This window comes from Zychaea mexicana, assembly GCF_025766255.1.
Source record: "Zychaea mexicana strain RSA 1403 chromosome Unknown BDB00scaffold_26, whole genome shotgun sequence".
In the NCBI taxonomy this organism is placed as follows: Eukaryota; Fungi; Mucoromycota; class Mucoromycetes; order Mucorales; family Lichtheimiaceae; genus Zychaea; species Zychaea mexicana.
The window spans coordinates 377,644-396,208 of record NW_026516689.1 but is presented as its reverse complement, the minus strand read 5'-3'; the positions used below and the strand labels follow the sequence as shown (position 1 = coordinate 396,208).

The window sequence follows — 18,565 nt, the reverse complement described above, 5'->3', positions numbered from 1 at the left end:
TTCTACTACAACTTATACAGCGAACACAGAAGAAAAATGGTCATTGCACACCAGGATATAAACCCCTTCTTCTTTCTGTATAGAACCCTCTTACACAACAGCATCATCGTATCTTTTTTAGAACTACTCTCCGTAGTAACGCACCATCACTAGTAGATAGCCTAGTGATCGGTAGCTCGAAAGGAACTCAAGTAGGACGTCACATCACCATTTGGTGCATTTACTAGCTGTAGCAGTGGCGGAGGCGACACACATTTTGAAACTGCTCCCAGTTCTGTCGTCGAAGAAATCTTCTCGATTGTCTTGGGGGTTCACGATACTGCCCTTAACACCCCCACCCCCATCCACATAAATCAAAATCTCAAGCAAGGAATTCTCTTTCCTTGGGCAGTGATAAACTTTCACTCAATGCTACCACTGTAGCACGCTTTAAGATAGGTGTAGGTACAAGTGCCAAACATGTTAAAGCCAACGGATATACGGGATCGTTGACGCGCGCATATCGAATAGATATGTATGTAATGTGCCAAGAAGCGTTAGGCAACCCTCTTTCAAATTTACACTCATTCTGTTCTATCAATTTTAACAATTAGCAAAGCAAGTTTTGGATATGTTTCTTCTAGCTTCTATTAATGACGCAACATGAAAAGCGAAAGAGTCATGTTCCTCGCGACATAGTAAAGTCTCTTGAATTTTAGAACCGTGTTTGAGGCATGATATTGCATACACCACGAATTCTTCTTACAAAATTTTACACTTCTTTCAAGATGCACCTACGCATGTTTCTATACCCCGTTTAAATTAGCTTTCAAATGGGCACAAGAAGGAAAGCTTCTCACGTCATGAGATCGTTTGAACTCGAGGTACCAATTTTACGCTAAATATAGTGGCCGTTGCCATAGCAACCGAGAATATCAAAAGCGAAGCACCGACTTATTGTGTAAGGACAGATGCTTAAAACCTTTCTTGTATCTCCAGGATTCTTTTCTCTTTCTCTCTTTGATCTATTCTCAATTACTCAAAACACAATATCCGCGTGCGCTATTCTCAAAGCAGTGCAAACGATAAATTCTTACACCTTATTATTAATTTCGAAGCGATTACGAGAATCTTTATGGATGTCCAACAGATGCAATCAAAATCAATGACTAAGTCTAAATAACGCGGATGACATAAACTAAAACCTCACTCGTACGTTCCATTTCTTGATCAACTTACTAACCAATCAGTAGCAGCATATTTTCAGTATTGCAACAGCAATACCATACTGAACACTGGATGAAAAGCTTGATGAAGTCCTCTTGTCAATACAAAAAAATTACAAAATCCAGCTGGCTACTGGCTCGCCGGAAAACTTTACTCGTGTTAAGGAAAGCAACACGAAGCTATTTCAATACATGAGCAATATCCTTTACTATGCTCTGCCGCAACAACAGCAGCAAAAACCAGCCATTGACGAAGGCGGACAACTTGTCCTGCTTATTCGACAACACCTGGACATTGTAAAGACGCGATTGGAGCGACGTATCGATATTCTAACTGAGTCCCCCTATGAGAGCATATGCAACATTATCGACCACATTCTTGTTGACACGCTTTAAGGTACAGCGACTGTGATACAATGCCTGGATGTGTGTCGATCTTGGCGTCGTATGCTTCTTAATCTTTAACCGGCGTGGAAAACTTGACACTCGATGGTTCTTCTTTCACGTCTAGACATAAAAGGTGCAGTCCATGACCGTTACTTCCAAATTTGTCGAATCAATCCGTATTTTTGGAAATCCCAAAAAAATCAAAACAAACGAAATTTCAAACTTGCGATCACTGACTGTCATTGACACAGTGAACTCATATGTCATCACGTGGCAGTTGAGTGAGATAAACTAAATACATGTTTTCATACACACAAAATGCTTTTTGTCATATGTGATAGATCAAGATATCAATGCAGATATCATCTTAATTCAACCTACATACTCTACTTTATCGGTCATCGGTAACAGATTGACACATTTGGAGCTGATATCTCAATCACTTATCGGTGTAGCGTTAGGACAAATGTTGTCCTTCTGTCCGAGTTTGATAAGCATTAAGCTCAAAGTTTATTCTTTTGATGGGGTGCATTATGCCGGGCGAACAGGGGTCACCGTAATACCATTCAATATGTCGTCCTTAACGAGATTGAAAATCTCATCTCATATACTCAATATATCGCTTCATCCAACGATTGGCCCGCTTCTACCTCTCAGCTACCGCGCCTCAGACACATGATATTGCTAGATGCTACACACTATCGTTACGATCGCGATGATATCCTGACTGTGCTCAACGACGAGCATTGTCCCGAGCTGGTCGAGCTAAAAACGATTACAAAAGAAAGCAGCAACGGTCCCTTTTTACTTGTAGAAGAGGGTGACGACGAGGACGACGAGGATCTAAACGTATCAACAATACCTGCAGACAAAGAAGCCGGGTTAGGACTCTATCGTTTGGTAATTCATAACATCCATTCAGCGAGGGCCTTACGCTCACGCCTGGAAAAGAGCAGCAATTTGCTTCACACCATGTCGCTAACCTTGGGTCCAATAATCAAAAATTATACAGCTGCTGCCATTGACTGGGAACCGCTCTCCGCATTTACAATGCACAAACTGTCCACCTTCCATATATCCAAAGATTGTCTGCCATTTTACGAACATTTACCAGCAATTTTACGCTGTTTTCCGGCCCTCAAATCACTCTACCTGGAAAAGGCTACAATAGAAGATCCACAACCAACAGACGATTTTATTAGACTCCATTCCTTTTCTAAGCAAGCTCTCAAGATTGGAACTGCATTTTATGGATGTACGGGTTGATGGCTTTTTTGATCGACCAATTGAGCATTTTGTAATGGTGGCACGACAATACGAGCAACAGGGAGCCACAAAAAGTACAACCACAACGTCGAAAAACAGTATTGGTGAAACTAGTCGTGGTGACAGGAAGTAACGGCAACAACGACAACAGCAATATACTGACCTCAAGTGTTTGCGAATAGTCCAATGTAGTCGTGTCACGACTCAACTCTTCACCTTTGTGGCAGGATCACGAGTCTATTAATCTTGGGTTTTGATTTACGTCTTTGCAGCGATATTGCTAGAGTTATAATGGCATCAGACGTTGAAAGAAATTGCGGCATCAGCACTAACGGAGAACCTTCCTATGCTATCAGAGCTCGAGCTTGGTAACGTGGTTATGACGGATAAGGCTGTCGAAAGTATAGTTGCCGCTCACAACAACAACAACAACAACAACCTTGAAGCGGTGTCCTTACATGGGATACAAAAACTTTCACGCCAAAGCATGAAGTTGCTGGGAAAAAGTTTTGAAATGCTCTCGAATGTAATAAATTACAGTAGTAGATGAAGCTGCTTGCATATTGTTTGCATGTAATTGTAATAAGTTTCAGTTACGAGGAGACTGCATGATATATAGTTTGACAATCATTACTCGATCATAGTGGCCGACTGCAGTGGCAGAGATACAACCTACTAGCAGTAAAAGTAGAGCTTGATTAACGTGCGATATGCAATCAGTATATACAAACTCAGGTGCATTAAAAAGCGACCTTTTGATCAAGTGCAGTGCTTAGAGTCTGATCTCAATGAGCATTGATGGAAATAAATATAAATTCGTTTGAACAAGAGGGAAGTAGTCGCACTTTTCATACATGCATATCTGGTCAAATCACCTGTCAAAAGCCTGCTAATTTTGCTTTTTATGGGAACATGGAGCGAGCATTAGTTGGAGAACAACTAGCAAAAACATAGATTACCACTTTGATAAAATGAATGGGTGTCAGCAAACACTCATGCATACTAGTAGTGGCGATGCAAATGAGAGAACCCTGGTGCCACAGCAGTAGCACCAGGACCCGAAGAAACTTTCTAGCTGCGACAGGCGCAATCAATTGTAAACCAGACATGTTGTCGTTTACTGGATCAAACGATCCATAAGATCATGTCAAGTTAAAACGACATGAATAAAGTAACTCTGTTCTCACTTATTCAGCTCATAAATAAAGTGATTGTTCCTATAATAATCCGAGTCACACAATACAACTGTGTTGCCTGAAGACTTGGGATTCGTACTTGGCACACACACCCAGCTCTTATCTTTCGCCTGCTTATATGTACTTTAGCTCATGTCATAATCAACACGATACCATCCAATACCCGGCTGTAAACACAGCCAAGATCAAAAAACGAAAACTACTTGATTATCATTTTTTGGGCAAAAAAAACAATGTCATTTGCACAAAGCTCAACAAAAGTCAATGATAGTGGCAAGGGCAACAACAATAATAACAACAGCAAAGGCAGTGCGCCTAGAAAACGGCGCAAGAAAAAGCTTGACAGCGGCACATTGACTGGGTTGCCGCAACCCGTTTGAAATATAACAACGCATCTCAAGATCTGCCACCATCTCAGCTCTCCACAGTCGCCCAGGTCAGGAACGGTATGATTATAGTCCATTCTATATCCATATAAAAAGCTATTCAAAAAAATGTCAAGTTAGGCGAACTAATTAGTCGTTGCAGAAGGCAATCGTTTTATGTTGTTGCTATAGCTTCCAGCCACCGTGTAACGATGTAAACCATTCACAGAAGTATCCTCGGATTGCAAGGCTGCACTATTAATCACGGTAATTAATCAGTATTTAAACAAGAACGCTCACAAATGCTTTGAATGCCGCCAAAGCTACATTAACTAGCATCCGGATACTCTGCTCCTAGAGCTCAGTAGTTTCAAAAAGCAAAACCATATTAGCTCGTTATGAAATAGTAGTGAGATAAAATGTATAACATCTTTGGAGGACATACAGGTTATGAGGCAAACGATCGGTTGCTGGATGACAGCAAAAAAAGAGATGGGAAAAAATTGAATCCAATAAGAAGCGACGCAGTAAAATGCTCGAACAATGTCTTAATGGGCTTGGTATTCCGTAAGATCCACAGTCATGGTTTTAATTCGGGTCAAATTATGGAGGCTGAATGGAGGAGCAAAGGATGGTTACGTCTGTGGTGGATGTTGATGTAGTCATATAAGAACCGCGAGTCGGATAGGCGAGTACTGAAAGGAGGAGCGAGATAACAACAAGTGATAGAATAGAACAATTGCTTTTGAAGTATACGTTCCGTTATATATAGAATGTTCCGGTCTGCGAATTACTAAATGAAACAAGGTGGACTGGCTTCGTTTATATTATTGGAGCAATATTCGAGCTGCTAAAAAGGGAATGATGACAAACTCTCCACTGTATACATTGTATCTTTAAGCTCCAAGAGGAATACATTTTGAACAACCAATTCAACGCAAGAATATGGTGTCTCATCATCCCAACTGATGATAAGCATCGAAATAACTTACATATTCCATCAGGTCTGTTGAATGACAAAAGTATTACAGCAGCATAAATATAAGTGAGCAAGAAGTTCATCAAGTCTTGTGCATTTAGTGAATAAGGGGGGTACACAAAAGTGAAACAGAACATAAAAGTATTAACTGACTTGTTGAATTCAAAATTACGACAATATCTGGCTGGTATAGCAGTTTTATGGGTGATACTCAGAGCTTCATTCGTTTTTATTGGCTTGCCAAAGCGAGAACAGACTATACTAGTAGTTTGTGTGATATGAATAACTACAATTTTGCGTGTAAAAGATGATTGATCTATGATGTCATCTTTATCAAGTACATGATCATCATCAAAAACCGCCCTGAATTTTATTTTTCTTCTCAGAAACGGCACTTCCTTTGTTCTGGTACTCGTTGACAAATTTGGTATAGTCCGCCCTATTTTTTGACGTCAATGCAACATCACACATGCTATGATCTTCAAAATCGAAAAACAGAAACAGAAGGACAATTCAATCAATATTACTACAACAGGGGCAGGAGGGTCTTTTTATTTCTTAGATGATATACATGACATTAAGGGGTGGGGTTGGGTGTATATGCATAGAGAGACACAGTCATAGAAATGATCCATTGTGTGTTTGTGCTTTTTGTTTACAAGATTGTTGGTTTTAAACTATTATGGTACAAATTACAGCATTTTGGTTTTTTGTTATGCTGAGCAAAAGCGTCATGAAGGAGAAAGTAACGTATATTATATGGCATGAGATCGAGCAGGTCGCTGAAACGATTCTTGAACAGGCAAACTATGCTGCCGAAAGAAATTGACTTGCATCCGAGCACCCGGACTGTCTGAACGACGAACCATAGACTGTGAGTGGAATCGACCAAAGCCTTGAATTGCTTCATATTCCTCCGGCGTAACATCCACCACTGCGTTGTCATTGTCAACTCCAATAAGATTGTAATCATTATCAACTTCCAATACAGCATTCTGTTGATCCTGTTGCATGACCTCAATTGTCTTTGTTGTCCAATGTTCAATCGGCGTTTGCAGATCAATGGCTGACAGTCTGCGTTTTGTAGGACGCCAATCCGCTTGATGCGAATTTGGTTCGGTCATGACAGTTGGATCATTGTAGTATTCAGATGAAAGACCAGTTGGCGATAAAGGAGACAAAGAGGAAGCATAGGACGAATCTTGTTCTTCGGCTTCATGAACAGGTGGCGAAAACGGTGGTGGTGGTGGTATTCCAGCAACAACTTTCGAGAATGGAGGGATTTTCTCTTGTTGTTGCGGTTGAGAAGATGGTTGTGGTAATGTATAACTTTGAGCCACGGAGGACCGTCTTCTTTGTGGATGTTGATGTTGTGAACGTTCATGTGTATGGGTATGCTGCATCATATTGTCGAAACGGCTAAACATACGTTCGCATCCGGGCACAATACACTTGAATGGTTTCTAATAGCAATCGAGAGTTTGTCAGTTACATCTGAGAAGTATACTGTTACTGAAAAGCTGTTGTTACCTCTCCAGTGTGTTTGCGAGAATGTCGAGCAAGATGTTCGCTGCGAGTAAAGACCATATCACAATCGCCATAACCGGCGCATTTGAACAGCTTGGGACCTGACGTCTTACGAGGCATTGTTATTGTGTGTGTGAAAACAGCGAGAAGCAGAAAAAGAATCAAGCGAGAAACGAGTGTTTCTCGCTCTCTTTTATATGCTTTTCTCACCGACCAACACCCAACGCAGGGGACCCTGATTTTCAAATTATTAAGAATCCACTGCATGATTTTGTTGTTTCAGTTTGAAACATGCCCTTCAAATGGAAAAATCTGCTGCGAAACATAACGGATGATAGAGCGATAGCTTCAATGACAGAAAACCACCTTTATATAACGATACTAGGGGGTAGACAATAAAATACAGCGATAGAGATGATGATGGTGATGGTATATAGAAGAGCGAATATTGTACAAAAGGAAAAAAAAATCTCTTTTTTGTTGTTATAAAATAACGAATGGATAATAATTAAAACATGACAGGTGTTGCTGCACGTTTGGCTTCGGATGCCTTTGTATGCACACTGGATAAACGATCAAATACATTCCCGCCTGCAGACGATGGAGGGCGGGTATATTGCGGGTTCAATCGTGGCGAAATCTGCTGCTTGCTTCTTGAAACCGCCGCCACCGGAATGATCGATGGTGAATGGGGTGGTGAGAATGATGAGTAAGAACCACGACTGTTGTTGTCATCGTCTTGTTGTTGTTGTTGGTTGTGACGGTCAGGGATAACAAACTGCTGTTGTAATGGAGAGGGTTGATGAGCAATATGATGTGCCAGAACACTATCGTAGCCGTTGTTGCTGCTGTTGTTGCCTATTAAGCTCAGTTCTCTAAGCGAGAATCGACGTCGCGACTTTATTGCGGCAATAGCAGCAGCATTGTTGCTCATGGACGGTGTGGTGTTGGGTTGTTGGTGCTGGTTATACTGCTGCTGTTGCTGCAACGAAAATGCGCGGCGGCGTCGACGACTAAGCAAAGGCGTTTCGGCGACATGTTGAGGTACGATTTTCGGCGACGTGTTGGAGCCGTGGGAAGACCATGACATGGTATCCGACTGAACCGATGAGCGCCGAGACGTTTCTGCAGGTCGAAGTGTTCGAGGCGACAATGATGGTGGCGACGGAGCTGCTACTGCTGCTGTTATTGGTACAGGCTGGATGGCTGTCGAAGGTACAGGGGCGGGTGGCGACACATTGTTACCCTTGTTGTTGTTCGCCGAAGACATCAGTCCAGCTTGCATCAGTTGGTGCAAAAACTGTTCGGGCGAAGACATCGAGTCGCGGCGAGCACCGACAGGAGGACGATCAACCAGGGACTGTGGACGCATTGGACGCAGGGTCGGGCTTGGACCTGAAGCGGGCGACCCGACGGGTGATTGGGCACGACTCAGGTTATAAACAGGGGAAGTCGATGACCCAAGGTTACCAACGCCTTCGTTATAGATCTGGTCGAAAATCGTGCCAAATTGCTGGTAGTGTTCCTCGACTCGCACATCAATCGCAGAATCGTCATCGCCTAATACTGAGGATGATTCCTCGCCATTGTTGACGCTACAGCTAGTAGCAGTAGTCGCGCCACCACAGAAAGATGACCGGCGTGAACCTTGTTCTAATCGCCTGATCTTCTTTTCGCTTTCAATCGCCGTCTGGATTGCCTTGTCTTTCATAACCATCAAGGTGTGTTGCAAATCTTGGATACTTCTCTCGAGCTGTTGCACGTGTGCTTGTCGGGTATGCTCGTCCATACGCAACGTGGTCACGTCGTTGAGCATGGCCTCCATCACCTTTTCGGCCTCGTCGTGCGCCAAGGATCGGATCACTTTTAATGCCATATCATGCGATGTTTCTGGATCTGCGTTGGCTGGTAGACTGTAACGTTCCTCCAAGGCATCCATATCGAGCCACTCATCTTCAGGATCGACATTGCTTGTGCCCATGACTTCGTCTGCGAACGTGACATGTTTCACCGATCGCTGTTGCTGCTTGTCAATATCAATTACCGATGCATCATCGTCGTTATCGTCTTGCAAAATGGCATAGGCGGCATCATTATGCAAGGCATGGATCCGAGCATTGATGTAAGAAACCTCGGCCGTCATGGTTTCAATACGGTCGTCCATGTAATTTTGCACGGCATGATCAAATTGCACCATCTGGGTCGATCCGGGCTTGCCAAACAAGTGTTCGCGTTCGCTGACAAGCTCTTTTTTCTTTTCGGACAGCTCACCGCGTTTGGTAATCAGTTGCTGCATTTCAAGCATCGCCTGCTTGCCAACAATGTATTGGTACAATGCACGGTCCAATAGGTGCTTCTTTTTTGCTGCACGCACTTGGACGGGAATATGTGCAGCCGCTGCAGCAGCTCTGGCAGCTGACTTTTTAGCGGAAGAGGAGGATGAGCTGTTATTTGCTCGACCTTGTCGTAGCCGGACGCTGGACGAGGCCACCAATGCCGTACCAATATGCAACAAGTCGGCACATCTGGCCAACTGCTTTTCGTCAAGCACACCACCTTCACGAACAGCCTTTTTCAGGATCTGGATCAGCTTCATCAACTTGTCATTGGTCAAGACAGCTTCGTCGGCACGTTTCTGGAGCATGATTTGTACTTTTTTGTTCTCACGCTCCAAACGACGCTTAGCCTCAGCATCACGCTGTTGGCGTCGTTTCAATTGCTGGATTTCGCGCTCGTGGGCCGTCATTTTCTCTTTCACACGCATGGCTTCTTCTTTCATACGCTTGATCATTCGACGGCGCTCCATCTTGAGACTTTCGACATTGACGCGCAAGGCACGCAACATGCTTTCATTCTGGTTACGCGACGACTGAATGGCACTCGAGCGTTGCGAGTATTTGCGGCGTAAGTCCGCTAGTTGAGTGAACAAGGTCTTGATTTTGATCTCGTAAGCATGGCGCATCTCCACCAGTTGCTGCTTTTCACGTTGGCTCACAGCGTCGCTGCCACGGCGTGCAAGTCGCTGACGCTGCTGTTGTTGTTCATTGAACGCTGCACGGCGCATCACGTCATCACGCTCACGTTTAATGGAAAGGATTTCGTGGCCCAGCTTGCCAAGTTTCTGCTCAAATTTGCGCCGCATGTGCACATATTCGCTCTCGCATCGCTCCAGCTGCGTGACAAGCTCTTCTTTGACGTGAATATCGGATTGGACTTGGGAAATAATCCGTGCAAAGTGTGGGTTGGCATCACACATGGCGGCAAGTTCAGTGTCGTCGGTCAAGCCCGTATCTGCGCCGGATGACAGTCGAGAGTGGCCACCAGCGCTGCTGCTATAGTCATCTGCTGATGCTGTTGTTGTTGCTGCTGCTGCTGCTGCTGCAGTTGCAGCCTTGGAAGCGTTTTCTCCATCACCTTCTGATAAGCTATCCCAATATGCGGGCGGAGACTATACGTCACATACATAAATCCAGTTAGCTCTTTGTATTTGTAGTATCTGCATATCTGTGCATCTATGTTTATTGCATAAATTATAGAATATTGACACTTACAACACGTTGGATGTCATCCAAGAGCTCTTCATGCTCGAGATCGGCAAAGATAAATTCATTCTCTTTGGACTGGAGTGTTCGCAACAACTCGTCATCAGCCATCAGCTCACACTCATGCTGCTGCTGCTGTGCTTGTTGCTGCTGCTGTTGCTGTTGCTAAAGTTACGAAATTCATTTGAGGACCAGAAACACGGGTGTATATGGGCGGGGAATGGAGTGACAAAAATAATCATTCTTTACCTCTTCCTGTTCTTTTGTTCGAACATCTTCAAGTACTTTCATGCCCTTCTCGATTTCCATACGGGCTTTACTGATTGAATCACGAACTTCTGTACGGATTTCCGAGGTACCACTGAAATTAAACGGGCCGATCGTTTCTTGCAACCACTGTTCAATGTCTTGGTTATCGGTAGCAGCGACAGGAATCGGAGCTGGAGGAGCTGTTGTTGCATCTTTTCCACCGTTCGACGGTGTTGTCGCGGCGGCGGCGACAGCAGCAGCAGCTGCAGCTGCACGACGAGCTTTGGTTGCTGGTGTCTTGGAAGCGCGTGATGAGCGGAAAGTAACATTATTGCCGACAGTTTTGCCATTTGTGAAATGTCCGCGTTTTCGACGACTTGAAGAGCTATTACCGCCACCATTACGGCGACGCGATGACGACCGTGCACTTGTACTCAGTGAAGGGGTGGGAGTCATGTGCGATGTCATGGCTAAGGCATGCATCATGGGTGCTTGTGTATTTTCAACGAAAGCCAAGCGTTCACGTGTGTCCTGAAGTTCGTTGCGGAGATCCTTGATTGTTTTCTGGTAATGGGCGATCATGGGAATGGTCGTCGTCGATTTAGCATTGTTACTACTGCTGTTCTCGTCGTTGTTTTTGTTGTTGTCACCATGATCAGCGCCGTCATTATCGCTGTTATCGGTATTGAAATTGCCATTCAGCTGCTCGAGCAAGCCTGGCATATCCTCCGAAGACAAATGACTCAGCTGACGCTCTAATACTAGACTGTCGCGTTCAGCGGAAACCTGGCATAGCTCATCTGAAGCTTCTTGAACACGGGCACGCAAACGATTGATTTCTTGACGTAAAGCATTGACTTCAGCAGTGTGTTGGCCGTTGTTGATGTTGCTAACACCACCGCCGAACCCAGGTGGCATCATGGCACCTGAGGAAACACCGCCAGTACCAGCAGATGCACGTAATGTGTTGAGTTCCATTTTGAGCTTGGCAATCTGTGATCGTAACTGACTGACTTCAACCGATGAGCCAGCAAACTCTTGATTGACAGAGACACGGTTTTTAATGTTGCGTGCGCGGTTGGCGTATTTCAAAGTACTCAAGGTTTCGACAAAGTTGGTATCAGCTGGAGAGACGCAGGCCATCATGAGCGTTTGTGAATTGCCACCTAGTGAGTCTTGAAGCAAACGTGTCAATTTTGAGTCGCGATAGGGCACATGTGTCGATCGACGCGATTCATCGCCCAAAGCGCTGATAACGTTGCCAAGAGCTAGTAAACCCGAATTGATGGCTATGCCTTCGCGTGCACGGACGCCTTCCGCTTTGGTTCGATTTAACTAAAAGATTGACGATACAAGAGTGACAAGTACATTTAGATATCAGCAAGATCTACATTTTTTAAAATTCAAACAGAGAGTTCAAAGAATGACTTCTTTACCCGTTCGGAACCGGCCAAATCGACAAAATGGAATTTACTGACGATTGTTTTTCGACTATTTTCATTCTCTTCTTCAGGCACTTGTTGTTTCAAAATGACTGAAAATATAGCATGCGATCGTGACGAGACAGAGTTCATATCGGTAGAGCCGACCGTTCGACACAAAGAGCCTTTGGTTAAGAAACTGAGCAGTTCCGATGGACTTGAACATGACTCTTCTCGGACGCCGCTCCAATATATATTGCCATGTATATCTTCACGTATTGAGATGTCGCATGTACTGCCACCATTGTTGGAGCCGGAATTGGTCCGCCTTCGTTGATGTTGCTGCATATTTAACAAGTCGACAAGGTCTTCATTGTAGAGCTCTAGAAATGATACCAGCACTTCATAGTCAAAGTTGTCGGAAGCGTAGCTGGATTTTTTGTGGTCAAGACGTTCGTACAAGTCACGGATAAAACGAGGCACGATACCTATCAGGAGTCCAAAACATGTTTTTAATGCGCAAAGGGTTTTAGAATGTTTTTCATATGAAGAGGCGAAAAAGGGGTGTTGGTGTGGATATGTAAGAGGGTATATGTGTGATAAAAAACACGAGAGAAGGAGCCGGAAGGGGATGTATTCGTCCAAAGTAGAAAGAATGTGCTATATCATTTTGACGTACCCTGATTATCATCAGAATCTGTATTGCCATCGATGGCTGTACCCATACTATATGTCTTGCCAGAGCCTGTTTGGCTGTTTGGGTTATCGATAGACAGTTATTATGCATAAAAGAACATATCAGCTTAATACAGGTTCTTGCTTTGTCCAGTTAAGTATATATATATATATATATATATATTTGTTATGCGTACCCGTAAGCAAGAATCGTCGCATTAAAGCTATCAGTTTTATGATAGCAAACAGTAAAGGGAAAAAGAAGTATTAGACTTATTCGCGTAGAAGCTGGGAGGGTAATACAAAAAAATATCGGAACTGATTCCGAAAAAAGGAAAAGCTGGACGACGTACCCATCGACATATTTTTCGACAAGAGGCTGTACACTCGTGGAGTAGATATGTTGCTGATGTGATTTCGTATCGAAGACATGGTCGTACGTAAACGAATGCTCATTGCCGATATATATCTGCGGTTCGTTTTGTATAAACGATATGGTCTCGGCGCTGTTGCACAGGGTCTCTTTTTGTGTCAAGGGCCGTACGCGCAAGGCAACTCTACATATTAACATTATATTGTAATTATTTATGTGAGTTTCTTCTTATTTTTGAATGACATGGTAGCGGTAGTAGCAGTAGTAGTAGGACGAGAGTTTACATCGTCAACCGTGATTGGTTACTATAACTTATCATTATGATGACGTTGTTATATATTCGTACCTAACAGCTGCAGTTGCCATGATCTTGTATAGATAGTTGAGGAAGTTTTGTTGGATGTGATGTGTGTTGTAGTAGTAATACTAACAGTAGTAGTAGCTGGTGGAGATACGTCGTTTTTAAGAAAATAGAAAAAAAGTATATTACAACAAACTACGAAATAAAAACTATAAACGAAAAGAAAGAGAGAATACAACAAAAAGTAAGCAACAAGAAAGAAAAAAGGAAAAGGAAAAAGATATGGAAAAACAAATCAGTAGGGCTTATATAAATAAAGAAGAGCTTCTTGGGGGGTGCAAAAGAAAGTGGGATGCGGGGCGTGACGTTTGGGCTAAACAAACCATTTACATTTGATCAGTATATGCAGTCTGCTTTGCTTTGCTTCTGCTTTGCTGTCGTATTGGAAACTCTCTGCGCTGGCCAAGTTATAGCATAGCACACAGCCAAACGTATAATATGTACGTGGGTAAGCGCCGTTCAAAAAAAAGTTGTAAACAGTGCCCGTGACCCAATCATTCAATTATAAGCAAACCATTCAATTATAGTATAAACATCAATCTTATAGACCCACCTTAGTGGATTTGAAATGAATGGATGATGGCGCGCATTTAGGATACGAGATACTCTGTTCCCCAATAAAAAGAAAAATATTTTCTTCTGTGCCGCCGTTTCATCCCTCTCCCTCCTCCAAGGCCCTCACATGATGTATTAGAATTTTGTGTTCTTTCTAGCCTGCCCACGGACGCAATGGACAGCTCTTCGTCCTACGTTTCCCCTGTTCTGTAGCACGTATGGCAATCCGGGATCTCTTTCTTACCGATTGATATGCAAAGACGCGGAAGGGGAGTACATAAGCAAAGCAAAGAAATAACATTCGGGAGATGATGCATACAAGTCTAAGAAAATATGCTGCATATCAGATGTTGTTTATGGCTTTTGTAAGATAATACGCTTCGATGTGCATTATACATAATCACCAGCATCATAAGCATACATCAAAAAAGAAGTTTTTATATGAAAAAAAGGGGGGATGTGCAGCATTGGGCGTATGTAATATATTATAACACAGCAGTTGGTATGTGCACCTTCTGTCTCTGCCTTTCTTACACTATTAACACACTCATCCAAATGCTACAGCTATTATGTACGGTACTCGTTCCTCACAGCCCCCCTGAACTTCTTATCTGCCAAAGAAACAAAGAAAGAAAGAAAAATTACGGTCTACCTTCATGGCTATTTAGTAATGAATTGTTTATGCTGTCTTGATTTGATGAAATTCCCACCATGACACGTAATATTGAAGGGGATTAACCAATTTGTACGTCTGCACCGTTGGTGCTTCTTCATTTCCGAGTGTGTGTAGCAGAGAGACAGGATGCAATATGCCTTGCGCGTTGTTGGGCTGATCGAAAAATTCCAAAATTGAAACTGAGCATACCGAAAAAAGGTCATCCGATCGATATAAGTAGATAGAGAGACGCTATCCCAAGCTCTTGATACACACGCACAAAGCGAGAGGAGGAATAGAAGAGAGAAGAAGCGAAAGTTTAATTCTTCCTGCATTCATCGGTAATCGTTCCGTTTCTCTTTCTCTTATATCTCAGTGTGTATATACGAAAACAAGGTTGGCCATAGCTTTTGTGTAATGATACACTACGTTACGTACCCTGTGGCACATATCACTCCGCGACCAATTGAATCAATGTGTTTTCACGCTCACAAATCCTATACGAGCTGGAAACAAAGAAGAGAGAACGGATGAATTGCTCTTTTTTTTGGCTCCTGTGGTGAGCAGGAATGACGACAATGGCAACGAGTACTGGACCTTTCCGCTGCTCGGTTCTTCTTCACTTTAGTGTGCACGGTCACCCGGATCTGAATTTCGGAATTCCTAAAACGGGCACCGACGAAACAACAAAAACTAGGCTAACCAACCCTCACGCTTTTCTTATGGCTGCCCACACAACAAATCATCAACCCTCAGGGCTGATGACTTGTCTTTAATAACTGTATCAGGATGGTAAGCTTTCTTCAGAGCCATTTTTCGATACATGTTTTGTAAATTCGTCTTCTTACTCGAAAGTATAGCTACTAGAGAAAGGTTTGGTGATTATCAGTTATAATAGTAGCAATGGCGCCGTCTCTCCATCTTTCTCTGTGTGTTTCCTGACCCGGTGCCTTTTGACATGCATCTGTCATCAGTTGTCATGTCTCTCTGCTCCTTGTTTACACATTAGGTCACCAGTGTATTTTCACAAAGGAAACAACGCCACTCTACTTATAACAACCACTTCCTTTCTGGTCTTATTGTGTCTTTACCATGGCAACAGATTATATCTATTTCTTTTCTATGGATACCACTATTGTTGCTTAGATACTACATACTGTTGCCAGGCTAATACACTACTGTTAGCAGGCAGGAGAGCGGTGGATTGATGTGCCGTAGTAATTAATCACTATTTTCTAGTAAGTTGAAACATTTGGAACTTATCCTCCTTCCTTATTCGCTTTCATCTGCCTAAATTACTCCGGTCGACTCCCTTCTTACTCCTTCTTCTTCCCTTACCTCTTCGTGCATCATAAAACACTCTTATAGCCGGACGATCCTTGTTGGTCCATGCACGGGTAGTACAATAACGAGATTAGTTCTTTGTTATGTTTTATTCGTCCTGTAGAACGACTGACCCTCAAACTCCCCTCGTTTTTTCTCTTTCTTTCTCTCGCTCCCCCCAAAACAAAAGTTAACTAAGCATTCTAGCGCTGTAACACAATGTTTGTTTTCTTTCTAGTTTATTTTTTTTTGATCAATTTTTTTGATCAAAAAAAATACGAGAGTTGTAAAATATGTGGGCCTACATGATAATCACGTCGTGTTTTTCGCATGTTTATTATATGTGCCGCTGCACGTCTAGAGTGTATGAGAGAACGGTAATAATGCATACTACTGCCGTTCTGCGGGATTTAGATGGTTCTAAGTAATATATAGCAGCTAATGCATACAGCATGTGTGGTTGGGGAAGCAGATAAAGAAAAGAAATTTCAAAGGTGCCACATCAACAATACAATAAACATTCCTGCTACCCCGAAGCTTACCGGACAGGACCACCAAGTTAGCAGTAGGTTTACCTAAAAAGATGCTTTAAGGAAACTTGTCATGTGCTGTATGAAATTGTGTTCGAGACTCGAACGGGGATGAAGTGAGTGAGTAAACCGACTTACGGAAAAGGGGAACGGAAGGCCGGGAAAAAGAGCATAAGGGTAACAGAGATGCTGCTGGTAAACATCACCAATAATATAATAAGAAAGCCATCTAATACACATAAACGCGCCTCCGTGTTATCATTTCCAGGGTCATCCACACCAAGGAAAACGGTGTACTGTTCCCGGATATTGGGGGATGAGATACTCGCTAGCTCAGGTACACAGATAAAGCCTTCTTATCATTGGAACTACTACTTGCAAAAAATCGATCGAACCACTTATGCAGCTCTTATGCTTTGCAGTACAGAAGTAGATGCGGATGCTGTTGTAGTAACGATAACTGATACGATTAGTAGTAGCTATACTGATGTTGAGTTAGCCATAAACATTTTTTTATAATGTGCATGTGATTTTTTTGTTGTTATGCTATGAAAACTTCTAAATTAGGAGATGCGCATGGATCTTTCCTGCTGTTTTATGTGACCAAGGAAAAACTATGATTTGCATACTGCTGCCTCCTTCATTGTCACATCCCTCAATGTTCTCTCACCTCTGTTTCTCAGATTTTCACTGACCATCATCCCTGTGGCTTGCTGCGTGTATGCTGTTGATCACTCCGTCAGAAATAAAATACAGTAATTGTTTAGTGGTCCGCCTCTTTGTCATGATCTTTCTCCACGAAAGTGTACACATGGTGCAACAATTGCCATTGAACTTAGCCTACATATACTATTTTTTCCTTTAGAAAGAAAAAAGCGTGTCGCAATGACATCTATTAAAAAATTTGATATACTTGTAATGGTATTCTTCAAGTGTTGTCACACAACAAGAGCAAACAACAGTCGTTCTATGAGGCATGCAGTTGTAATCTTAAATCGTTCATCGTGATTTACTTGCACTCATCTAGTAACTGTTTTTGTCGAAAATATTATTCTTCCTTCTGCTGATAATCAGTTTAAAAGCTTGCATCGACGTCTCAGTGTAGAAACTACGAGGATTATGCAGTGCGCAAAATATTGTAAAATTAGGTAAAAGAGGCGCATACATGAGTAGTATCAGTCTAAGAAAAAGCGGTGAAATACACAATGTGCATTTTCCTGCGTCATCCGTCATGGGTGGTAAGATTATAATAGTAACTACGTATACACTGCTCAGCGAGAAAAAGTAAAAGAGTCCATGCTACGTAAAAAATAAACTTTAAACTATAATGTGCCCTGCTTGTAGGTACATAACTATACTCTCTATCACTAATTTTTTGGCGCGCACACACCTCCACATCCACATCCACACATGCACAGGCACACGCCACTCCTTGACTGTTTGAACACTTTTCTCGACATTTTTAAAAATAATCTAATACCGTGCGTGCTGTTGCTGCTGCTGATCATGCCAATGGCACTGCTACTCATTGCTGCCGTTGTTTGCTGTTGTTTGCTGGTGATCAGCAATGCGCATGACAAGGCTTTTGCTTTTACTCTTTTTGCACACCCACTTCTGTCGTCATTATGCATTTTTACCCGCCTTTTCTAGAGACCTATTACGTATTGATGCTGAGATGCTTGCTTGGCGAAAGCAACATCCGATTTTTACCGATGATGGACGTGTACTGTGTGCACTTGTGCTATGTGCCATTTCTCAAAACCTTTCTTCTCCCCTCATGTTTTTATTACCTATACCTGATCTTTACTACATATTATAATGAAATACCGGTGATCTCATTATCCTATTAATCGTTTAGGAAAAGTACTAGCGTAATTGCTACTGGTCCTAATCTTGTTTTGTCAAGCTCGGACATTGTTTTTTTTAGATGGGTGGCCGCATGAACATTTTTTTCAA

The 18,565-nt window shown here is 42.7% G+C and overlaps 4 protein-coding genes across 4 annotated transcripts; 1 reads left to right on the top strand and 3 right to left on the bottom strand.

The window, feature by feature from the left end:
- Positions 1-1,397: 1,397 nt before the first annotated feature.
- Positions 1,398-2,858, top strand: BDB00DRAFT_871243 (uncharacterized protein; the record flags this gene model as incomplete). Its single annotated transcript, XM_053126810.1, has 3 exons — positions 1,398-1,524; positions 1,934-2,048; positions 2,141-2,858. The coding sequence occupies 3 exons, from the start codon at positions 1,398-1,400 to the stop codon at positions 2,856-2,858; spliced, it is 960 nt and encodes a 319-aa protein (XP_052980961.1).
- Positions 2,859-5,937: 3,079 nt separating this feature from the next.
- BDB00DRAFT_817886 (uncharacterized protein) lies at positions 5,938-7,208 on the bottom strand. The gene is made up of 2 exons (XM_053123107.1): positions 6,929-7,208; positions 5,938-6,861 (listed from the first exon to the last, which is right to left on the bottom strand). Exons 1-2 carry the CDS (start codon positions 7,190-7,192, stop codon positions 6,154-6,156), a joined length of 972 nt encoding a protein of 323 aa, XP_052980960.1. The 5' UTR covers positions 7,193-7,208; the 3' UTR covers positions 5,938-6,153.
- Positions 7,209-7,271: 63 nt separating this feature from the next.
- Positions 7,272-12,371, bottom strand: BDB00DRAFT_301828 (uncharacterized protein). The gene is made up of 4 exons (XM_053116846.1): positions 12,153-12,371; positions 10,717-12,051; positions 10,477-10,632; positions 7,272-10,373 (listed from the first exon to the last, which is right to left on the bottom strand). Exons 1-4 carry the CDS (start codon positions 12,288-12,290, stop codon positions 7,434-7,436), a joined length of 4,569 nt encoding a protein of 1,522 aa, XP_052980959.1. The 5' UTR covers positions 12,291-12,371; the 3' UTR covers positions 7,272-7,433.
- A 258-nt stretch (positions 12,372-12,629) lies between these two features.
- Positions 12,630-13,746, bottom strand: BDB00DRAFT_817881 (P-loop containing nucleoside triphosphate hydrolase protein). Its single transcript, XM_053123106.1, has 4 exons — positions 13,532-13,746; positions 13,166-13,369; positions 13,010-13,036; positions 12,630-12,890 (listed from the first exon to the last, which is right to left on the bottom strand). The coding sequence occupies exons 1-4, from the start codon at positions 13,549-13,551 to the stop codon at positions 12,803-12,805; spliced, it is 339 nt and encodes a 112-aa protein (XP_052980958.1). The 5' UTR covers positions 13,552-13,746; the 3' UTR covers positions 12,630-12,802.
- Positions 13,747-18,565: the final 4,819 nt, after the last annotated feature.

Bases quoted from the DNA above. Each gene is read 5' to 3' on its own strand.
- BDB00DRAFT_817886 (XM_053123107.1), bottom strand. From the start codon at position 7,192: ATGCAGTGGATTCTTAATAATTTGAAAATCAGGGTCCCCTGCGTTGGG. The intron at 6,862-6,928 runs GTAACAACAGCT...GATTGCTATTAG, and splicing joins CTCGCAAACACACTGGAGAG to AAACCATTCAAGTGTATTGT.
- BDB00DRAFT_817881 (XM_053123106.1), bottom strand. From the start codon at position 13,551: ATGGCAACTGCAGCTGTTAG. The intron at 13,370-13,531 runs GTACGAATATAT...GTTAATATGTAG, and splicing joins ATGGCAACTGCAGCTGTTAG to AGTTGCCTTGCGCGTACGGC. The intron at 13,037-13,165 runs GTACGTCGTCCA...TAAAACTGATAG, and splicing joins GTCGAAAAATATGTCGATGG to CTTTAATGCGACGATTCTTG.
- BDB00DRAFT_301828 (XM_053116846.1), bottom strand. From the start codon at position 12,290: ATGAACTCTGTCTCGTCACGATCGCATGCTATATTTTCAGTCATTTTG. The intron at 12,052-12,152 runs GTAAAGAAGTCA...TCAATCTTTTAG, and splicing joins ATTTGGCCGGTTCCGAACGG to TTAAATCGAACCAAAGCGGA. The intron at 10,374-10,476 runs GTAAGTGTCAAT...TGTGACGTATAG, and splicing joins TGGATGACATCCAACGTGTT to TCTCCGCCCGCATATTGGGA.